This window comes from Neolamprologus brichardi, chromosome 1 (assembly GCF_056152115.1).
Source record: "Neolamprologus brichardi isolate AB-2024 chromosome 1, ASM5615211v1, whole genome shotgun sequence".
Taxonomy (NCBI): Eukaryota; Metazoa; Chordata; class Actinopteri; order Cichliformes; family Cichlidae; genus Neolamprologus; species Neolamprologus brichardi.
In genome coordinates, this window is record NC_142104.1 from 32,821,700 (window position 1) to 32,831,792 (window position 10,093).

At 41.9% G+C, this 10,093-nt stretch overlaps 1 protein-coding gene across 3 annotated transcripts; it reads left to right on the forward strand.

Moving 5' to 3' along the window:
• Positions 1-2,738: 2,738 nt before the first annotated feature.
• On the forward strand, positions 2,739-9,860 carry e2f8 (E2F transcription factor 8). 3 transcript variants are annotated; one of them, XM_006793761.2, is made up of 13 exons: positions 2,739-3,050; positions 4,181-4,450; positions 4,543-4,696; positions 4,926-5,243; positions 5,375-5,536; positions 6,182-6,319; positions 6,410-6,616; positions 6,748-6,832; positions 7,022-7,523; positions 7,642-7,908; positions 8,002-8,131; positions 8,298-8,644; positions 8,934-9,856. In XM_006793761.2, exons 2-13 carry the CDS (start codon positions 4,280-4,282, stop codon positions 9,099-9,101), a joined length of 2,649 nt encoding a protein of 882 aa, XP_006793824.1. In that variant the 5' UTR covers positions 2,739-3,050; positions 4,181-4,279; the 3' UTR covers positions 9,102-9,856. The 3 variants fall into 3 exon arrangements, with proteins under 3 accessions (XP_006793824.1, XP_087697101.1, XP_087697109.1); XM_087840975.1 differs by having other exon boundaries at positions 7,642-8,131; positions 8,934-9,860; XM_087840983.1 differs by lacking the exon at positions 2,739-3,050 and adding an exon at positions 3,604-3,787 and having other exon boundaries at positions 7,642-8,131; positions 8,934-9,860.
• The last annotated feature ends 233 nt before the right edge of the window (positions 9,861-10,093 follow it).

A 10,093-nucleotide genomic window follows, 5' to 3' on the forward strand; every position in this document is an offset into this window, starting at 1 on the left:
TTCTTTAAGGATTATCCTCAGAAACATGAGGCTCATTCTGATGCGATGGCCATCAGTTTTTAATTTTTTATCTGTGTTCGTGTTTTTCCTGATTAGAAAAAAAAATCAAAAAACGATTAAAGGTGCCGTAGCAGCATCAGAGTCTTAATTACAGTTGAGAATAAGGCACGGTCTTCCATAAAAAAGTTTAAACAATAGCTTTAGCATACTGACTTATCTGAAAGTGCCTAAAGCATAATTTGTTGGATTCCATTTGCACACGTGTAGAGTCAAGACCATCCCTTTTATTATTATATTGCCACCTGGACTGAAATTATGTCACCAGCTAAGATTTATATGTTTATGATGACCAGCTGGGAAAACTCTATTGTCATGACACTGGCTATTAATGTCTGTGTGTAATATAGATCATCTTTTGAAGGGAAGATAAAATACTCTACTTATTTATTCACTATAACCCACATGGGTAGTTTGAACATTATTTGTGTAAAACATTACACTTAAAGAAGTTTAACATGTTTAATTGGTTTTTTTGTTTTGTAGGTTTTACTTGTTGGCCGCCTCATAGCTTGTTCTTGTGAATGTCTACATGGGAACCAAAAGTGTGAATAGTATGGTAAATGGCCTGTATTTGTATAGCGCTTTTCTGGTCCCTAAGGACCCCAAAGCGCTTTACACAATCAGTCACCCACCCGTTCACACACATATTCACACACTGATGATGGCAAGCTACATTGTGGCCACAGCTGCCCTGGGGCACACTGACAGAGGCGAGGCTGCCGAACACTGGCGCCACCGGGCCCTCTGACAACCACTACTGATGGTCAGAGGGCCCGGTGGCGTATAGTATAGCAAGTTGACAGAAAATATTACTTTTGACACTTATCTGGTGTGCATGCTAATGGGTAGGAGAACCAATTTATACCTTAAGTGAACATTTTGACTGCACATTGATATCAGTAAGTTATATTATCAGATAAGTTGTGTGTTTTGTTTATTATTTTAATGGTATGGCTTGGGGGTTAATTACCAGTATAGTCTATGAAAGACTGCCAGTTAACATCAGAGGCTGTTACTGGAACCATGTCCCACCACTCGGCTACATTGTTTTAGTTTGTGTTTGTCAGTGCTGGTGGTGAAACCTGGTTGGCTTGTACCTCATCTCTGCCCCAAGCCTTTAACTGAAAATTTCTTATGGTGAGCATTGGATAAGGACTATAATAAATTTGTTTTGACTCTAAATGTGGCTAAAAAGGAGACCTTTCATATACTAGATGGTGATATGACCTTTAAAAGTATACCCAAAATGCACTCATTGCTTTCAATGCACTTAATCTGAGGGAGTTCCTGCTATTAAAATGATGACAAATCCCATGCAGATGCATGGTGCTGAACAATGGTGACAGAAAACATCATGCTGACCAGAAATTAGATTTAGGCTTTAGACTGTGACTATGTTAATGGGTGTCAAATTGATTTGGTTGTTGTCATTTCAATCCAAATCAATTCAGTTTTATTTATATAGCACTAAATCTCAACAACAGTCATCTTAAGATGTTTTCTACTGTAAGATAAAGACCCAACAGCAGAGTTAACAGAGTTTAAATTAGTTTTTGAGCCCTGAAATGTTCTCCTATGCCTAACCTGTATCCTTCAACACAACCTGAACTCTCTTAGGCAAGCGTTCCTGAAATGTCCTTAAGCAGTTTTCGGTAATAGTGCTCCAGTTTTGTTGAAGGACGTTCAAAGCTCTTCTTTGTGCTGCCAGTGTGTTTGGGATCACTGACATTCTGACTCATTCACTTGGATACTTTCCAGATTTTAGGATTATTGTGTAGTGAATCAAAATCTGATTGTACTTTTCTGTGTTCATAATAAAAGGATAAGCGGAAGTGAATGGATGGATGGTGTTCATGTCATCAGTTTTGACAAGATCCCAACACCACTGGCTGAAATGCAACCCTAAACCATGACAGAGCCTCCACCATGTTTTACAGATGGCTGTGGACACCCACTTTTGTAACTCTAAAAGTCATCATACCTCAGCCTTTTTTTTTCTTGTTTCATTATTTCTCTTGACTTAATGACAGAAACCTTTACAGTGAGAACATTTCTGAGTCTTGGGTCTCAGTCACTGATTTTTATTCCTTTTTCTACAGGACATGACTCTCAGATACTGCTTATCTGCTCTAGATGCGGTTTTAAGCCTGACACTTCTTCTTTTGCCCTCCACTTGTCAAGTTTTCTAAGATTTTTGAAGGACAAACTTCCCGCCATGTTGAGATAAGCCAAGTTTGGGACTAACACCTCTTTGGAAGTCACTGTGAGCGCAAAAATACTATTTTATTCCTGTTAAACTGAGATACATTTGGCATTAGAACAAATGATGTGTTTACTTGGCTGCTACTATTAACAAAGTGCATTTAAAACTGATTCTTTGCTAAGTTTTCTGCTATGTGTAGACACAACACTGGGTCACCCCCTGAGTTAAGTGAATTTTTTATCCTTGAGTAGATCATTATTGAGTACCCCAAAAAACAGAAAAACACGTTCCCCTGATTGGATACAAGACCTGGACTGAAAATAAAGGAAATGTTTGTATTTTAACTTCCTTTTAAAATGGAACTTCCTGCTCGGGAGGTGAAAGGTTACGTGACGCTACAGTATCTGATTTGGGCCTTTGGCCCGCCTTTCTCCCCGCCAAGAGGTATGGGGCGGGTGTGACGTGAGCGCGCATACTCGTACTGGGCGGGCCAAATGTTGCCGGGGTGTGCAGGTCACCGACACAACTGGGCAAACTTTTCACAACTGTAGTAACGTTGACCAAGAGGCCACTGCTTACTGGCAGAGGAAGAGAGAAAGCTGAGGCGCGCAAACTTTGTAGTAATTTTGTATGATTTTTGACGTTTCTATCGCCTCTGTGCACGCGGAGAAGCGCAGTCCCATAATAAAGTCCTTATTGGCGCTCGGACCAGACTGCCTGGACTCCATAACACACTACTGCGAAGATGTCCAGTTTTCTTTGAGAGAGACGCATTTCGTGGATTTAGGTGAGTCTGTTTATGTACTTCTCTAAGATTTGGGAGCTTTATTAAAGCACACACCAGATCTACACGGCTGGAAAGTAAATGTTGGTGGATTTTTTTCCACTGGCACTGTACGTAGATGTGTTGATTTGCTAACCACTTATAGCCTAAACTTTGGTCCTTATTGTTTCTTGAAAGCCAGTTGGGCTTGGTTGATATGTTTCTTGTTTATCCGGTTTTACTGTTTCTTATCGGACGGTGGGCACTCGTAGCTGGCGTACGTGACGCCCACCCTTAACCGTAGGACGTTTTTCCACCAGAAAGCAGACTCGGCATAAAAATAAAGTAGCGTTCCTCATGGTGGAACTTAGTAATTATTAACTATTTGCCAAAAACGTATTAAAAGTTTAAAGCGAGCCGTCACTGTTGCTATAGGCACGTTCCGCGCCAAGGATTTCAAAAAACTGTTTACCTGCGCGGGACACTCTTCACTTCCTCTTCGCTGCCTCGCGCCGCGTTCTAATTGGCTGCTTCAGATAAAAAGGGCGGTACCGCTCTGGCCGTTGGGGCTGCGATTCGGTGGAATGTACGTCAGTTACCGCCAATATTAATCATGTTTTGATGAGTTTTAAAAGATTTCTTTGACAAAAATTACCAGGAAGGAAAGTCAGGGTGTTTGTTAAACTGACACCGTGAACATTATTAAACTCATAATTGTTTGCACTGCCGGTTCCCGGCAAATATATTTACCCACAAAAGAGGTAAGGTTTTCTCTAAAAATGTATATATACATAAGTAAGATTTATAAATATAATAACGAAGAAGTCTGGTCTGCAGGTTTATTTTTTTATGGCCATTTAAGTGAATTGCCTTTGTATATGATTTTTTCTTAAAGTATTTGATTGTTTTGAACTATACCGTTAACATACGTAACGTAATACCTAGATAACTATAGCTCATATGATCCTTATTGAACTGTTATGCTAACTTGGAAACTGACCCAGAAGTCTCATTCAAAGCTCAATAAGTACAGCGTAATATGACCACGTTTAGATAAAATTTATTCGTATTTTTTTTTATTCTTGCATTTCAGTATTAACCAGAGAAGAAATATGAGTCTTGCATCTTAATATGTCTTCTCCTTTTCTCACCAGGATGGTGGTTTTGTTGCACCCCAGGTATTGGTAAAAACAACAAAAACGCCAAAGACATTAACTGGTTCGTGTGGTGTCTTAGTGGACAACCAGATCACCATGGGTCCCCTCGCAACACCTAAAAAAGGGAGGGAAGTTGGTTCAGTTGATCCCTGGACACCGACCTCCAACCTCAAAATGCTCATCAGCGCTGCTAGTCCTGAGATCAGAAACCGAGAAAAGGAGCTCTGTATGGACAACGATGGGCGGGATAGTCTTGAATCTACACAGGTACAAATAAAATACTAGAGCTGATGTCACAGGCATCTTCTAGTATGTTGAGATGGTAAAATAGCTGTTCTTGTCTGTTGTCTTTTTTACAGGAGCCTGAAAATGGAGAAGAGTCAGAGAAAATGATTAGCAGAAAAGAGAAGAGTCTGGGGCTTCTGTGTCACAAATTCCTTGCACGTTATCCAGATTACCCAAACCCAGCCCTCAACAACGACATCTGCCTGGATGATGTGGCCACTGAGCTCAGTATGTCTATTAAGCTCATAGATTGCACCTAATGATTGCTTAACTTATTTTGTTTAGCAATAGCTCTTATGATACATCATATCTGAGTTGACTTGTTCTGCTTTAGGCAAAAAAACACACACAAAAACACCATGATCGTAACTGAAGCTGGTTTGTTTCATTTTCTCCTCCAATGAGTTACTTTTACCTAATGAGTTAAGAAATTTTATTTTTTCTCCTACGCTCACAGATGTGGAGCGCCGACGCATTTATGACATCATGAACGTGCTGGAGAGTCTTCACATGGTGAGCCGCTCTGCAAAGAACCGCTACACCTGGCATGGCCGAACCAAACTGGCTGAGACTCTGGCCATTCTGAAGCAGGTGGGCGAGGAACACCGGTACAGCCAGCAGATGCAGCAGATCCGCCAGCGCCTTGTGGAAAAGGAGTTTGACTTTGACGGGGAGGAGAAGGAGAACGAGGTGGCGGTGGTGGACTTGGAGAACGGAGAACACGGACAGAAAGAGCTCTTCTTTGTGGAGCTGCCAGGAGTGGAGTTCAAAGCAGGTGGAGAAGATTTTGTTTTTATATAAACAATGAAATTGTCATTTTGCGAGATGATACACAAATACTTTACAAAATGAAACAGTTAGGTTCAAACACAAACCTTTGTGTTTATTGTCCTATGTCTTGTCCAGCCTCTGTCAACAGTAGGAAAGACAAATCTCTGCGTGTGATGAGCCAAAAGTTTGTCATGCTCTTTCTGGTGTCTAATCCTCGTGTGGTCAGTCTGGACGTGGCTGCAAAGATCCTGATTGGAGAGGACCAGGCAGCAGATCAAGACAAGAACAAGTTCAAGAGTAAGTACAGAGCCTCATCCAAATAAGGTGTAGTGTAAGGATGTCAAACTCATTTTACATTGTGGGCCAGACCGGTGAAACTTGTTTTTCTGATGGTGTGAAAATGTTTATTGACACACATTTCTGAGATGTTTTGAGATGTCCTGTAATTATATAACAAAAACAAAAATAATTGGCAAAATTTCTTTTTGCTTGTTTGTTTTGTTTAATGTGAACCCAATTTCTACAGTAGATGGTGAAAACAATAATAACTTTCTGTCATTTAACGGTCTATTATTACTTATTTACTTGGTGTAGTATGAATTCTGATGGGGAATTCTTTTGTCAGTAGAGAGAGATAAGAGAGAATGAAAAGCTGTAAAATGTATGACTTAAAAGTCTAAAATTTAAAAGTCAAAAGTTTTACAAACATCTCCAGTTGGGCAAGATTGGAGTCTTAGGCGGGTCCTTATGTTTGACACCCCGGGTATAAGGTTAATCAAGACTGCGTCATGGCATACATGTGAACAATGCATGAACTCTATGACATTTATGATTGAGGTGGGGGTGAAGGCATCTTATGAAGCTTTAAATGTTGATTATGTGCATTTCCTGTTTTGTGTCCTTACTAGTCGATATTAACGCTGTTTGGTTGTGTGTTTGCAGCCAAAGTGCGGCGGCTGTACGACATAGCTAATGTGCTACGAAGCCTGAAGCTCATTGAGAAAGTTCACGTGGCAGAAGAAAGGGGGAGGAAACCGGCGTTCGAATGGGTCGGCCCTGACGATTTCCCACAAGTCAAAGGTATCACCAGAACTCCCTGAAAATTTGGCCCTCAGTTATAAGGTGTAGTTGTAGCGTTCGTGTTTTCTTAGCACTTAACTCTTCCTCTAGACTCGGAGAACACCTCAACCGCATGCCCACCCAGGAAGAAAGGCGTACTTGAACCACGTGCGTCCGCCGACAACTGTGCCAAAAATCTTTTCTCATCACCGGGGACCAAACGCAGCTTCACTCGCCACCCGTCCCTCATAAAGCTCGCCAAGAGCATTCAGGATGATCGACGCAAGATCAACTCGGCCCCCAGCAGTCCTGTCAAGAGTAAGCACAAAAGACATTTCTTCATTTAAAAAAAAAAAAGTTCCTTCTCCAGCAAATTATTATGAATGATGCAATGAAGCTTCTTAATTTTCTTTTTTTTTTTTTTTTTAAATTTACTCTTCTGTCTTCAGGTGATTCCTCAGTGAACAGTGACTTCCCAAACAAAATGGCCCAGCTTGCTGCTATTTGTAAGATTGAACTCGACCAGGAGTCAGCGTAAGTTTAGTTCCATTTAGTCTGTCGCTCATCCTAAGCTAAATCTTCAGTAATAACTGAAGAGATTGCTTGCACCTGCACAAACTTACCTCATTATATTAAACATTTTGTTGTGTTTCAATGTGAGCATCCACTTTTAAAAAGAGCATAAGAGGTATTCTTTAAATGATTGTCCTGCTTGTGTTGCAGGACTGGAGATGAAGGCCTAAAGCCTGCTGCTGCAGAGGCAAACACAGGATACGTGTTACAGCTTCCCACTCCTACTTCAGTGGAACCATCTCATATACCGTTACAACCTCCAACTCAGGAGCAAGCAGTCAATACTACTGCCAACCCGATCCCACACGCCCTGCTGGCAGCACAGCCATCAGGGTCTGTTGCCTACATCCCCGCGCAGTGTTCGCCCCTGATCCCTGTACTGTTACCTCAGCAGCGAGGGAGCGGGCCCTACGCCGTGTATTTGAACCCTTCTTCGCTCAGGTCAAACCCTCTGGCCAGGCCGCAGCCAACTAGCCTGGCAGTGCGCTCTATGACTTTTGAAGATAAGACTGGGCAGAGCCCAAATGGCCAGTCGGCAGCTAAGAGCCACACGGCAGCCGATGCAAGTCCTTTGGGGGTCAAAAGGCTGCGTTCAGAGTTGGCATCCGAGGGCAGCCCCTCTAAAGCTAAGAGGTCTGACCCCACCTTCAAGGTGAGAAAACTTAAATGCGCCATTTATGTAATAATCTGGTAATAACCAACACAGAACTATGTAACTGTATCACCTCGCACTGTTCATTTCTCAGCGCCTGTCTTTGTTCACCTCCTAGGACACCTCTCCAAAGCTCTGTGAGATCCTGCAGGCCCGCCTAAAGGCCCGTCGTGTCGGTCAGCTCACCAGTCGGCCCTCGCCTCGCGCCCTCCACCTGGACCCAGAGTTTGTCAACACCCCCGGCGGGGCTGTAGCCAATCAGACATTAGAGCAGAGTTTGGAACTCCTACTGGACAGAGAAGAGAAGGTGGCAAATTCTGACAGCGAGGCGGGATTAACACCGGTCAGGGCTATTCCCCTCACACCCGGACAGCTTCATGCTGAGGTAGAAGTGCTAAAAGAACTTCAAGGATCAGAGGATGATCTGTTAGTAGGTGTTCATTCGTTGATTTTCTTTTGTTCTACTCTATCTATCCAGACTTTAATCCCAGCTGGATACTTGATCCCAATCTCCCAGCAGTCCCTCATCAGCTACAAGGAAGTTCAAAGTTCAGGAGCAGAAAGCAACAAGATCTCACCTCCCAACATCTACCAAACACCAACTGCAGGTAAATATTTTATCAAATGTGCAGCTCGAGCTCTGACTGTACATAGATTTCATACTTAAACTGTCAAGAAAATGTTAGGTCTCCAGTTATCATTGTGTGCAGCACAGTAAGGATTGCATAAACAACATCCAAACAACAGAATTGACTTCTTTTACTCTGTCTACAGGCTCCAGACCTGCCCCAGCCCAGGAGATTACGCCCACCAACCTTCGGCTTCAAAGACCCGCTAACGCAGCCTCTCCACAGGCCACCCAGCAAGCCCACCGCCTCAACAGTCCCAGTCCTGCCATCTTAAACTTCACCCTGCAGAACCTCGGTCTGATCTCCAGCTCCAGCCCAGGAAGTGCATTTGCTACACCTCAGACTCCAGAGCGTGCCAACACCCTGACCAGTCCATTGATGAGCCCCCTGACTCTGCAGCAGAGGGCCATGGTTTTCATCAAACCTCTGTCCCCTGTGCACATTCAGCAGACTGTATCCCCACATCAAGTGGCCCTGATCGGTGTACAGCAGGTATAAACAAACAGTGTGGGCCAGACTTGATCTGTTCTGCTTTCAGACTTCATGGCACACATGGATTTACATGCATGTCATCAGTTTTCTTGGCGGTGTTTTTGAGTTAGTTTCAGTTGTCTCACTGATTTAACAGTTTGAGAGAGGTGCTTCTGATTGTCTGATTAGACCTGAAACAAGTGTTTTATTATTGAGGTGATTGGATTTAGTGTTCATATAAGATCAATGAAATGAATATACTAATTTGGTTGAGAAATATTAGTCTAACTAATTATTGTCTGTTTTCTAGCCCCTGATGGCCACCCCTAAAGGGAGCGGGGTCCCTCAGCACAGCTTCTTTCACACACCGGTCTCCCTTTCGCCTCTGGCTGCTGTAGTAAACACTGCCGGACAATCATCCACCAAAACTGTACACATCCCTCAAAGAAAGCTGGACGTTACCACTGATGAGTCCTGAGGGCCCTGAAGGATCTTGGAGTACATATTTGTGTGTGTGGGTGTTGTTTATGTTGTGGGTGGATGGGTGCTTTTTTTCTCCCCCTTTTTAACCTGTTTAGCATTTACACAGTATTCATTACCTCTGAAAACACTTCACAGCAGCTTCACTGCCTTCATTCTTATGACAGCCAGCTCTAAAAAAAAAAAAAAAAAAAGCTGCTGTACAGAGTTTGGCTGTGCCTCAGTGGGCGTATTGAAATTAGATTTTAAAAGCAGGTTTATCCCGATATTCATCAACACTACCGTCGTGCTCATTGTGATGCTTATGTGGTCTGTTTCGCAGGAATAGAATGGCATGGGGAGAATTGCAAGAATAAGATTTTTTTTTTAATTTTTACATTTTTTTTGCTTTGTTTTTCCATTTCTGCTAATATGGATATTTTTATTCCTTTTTTCAGTTTGCCAGTACTAGTAAAATGACATCAGCACTCGAGTAAAATCTAGCGAGATCACTTTTGCACATACGGCATGTACATGTTAACTGTTACCCCTTGAATGAAATTGCTGAGAACCTGTGAATATTTGTAAGACATCTTAAGACAAATGAGAAATTGTGAGATTAATTTATAAGAAAATTACACTTGTGTCTGATGTCCTGCTAAATTTAAAAATGCTTAATAAATTTTAAATATGTATTTTGTAAGAAAGAAAAGAAGAAAAAAAATGCATCCTTTGTCATTGTTGTCGCGCGTGAGAGATCCTTGCAGGTATTGTATTGCACTGCAGTCTCCTGTGTAATTTTTTTTACAGGCTATGAAGTGCAAGAAAATAGTTATTCTTTTTTTTTTTTTTTTTTTTAAGGCCCTTTATATATCTGCTGAGCGCAACTTAACACATGTTAATAGATATTTGCTGACAATTTGATCGTTTTAATCATCTGATTTTCTCTGTGCTTCCAGTATTAATCTTAATGGCTTTTTAAAAAAATAATAATAATTTTATCTTGTGTCA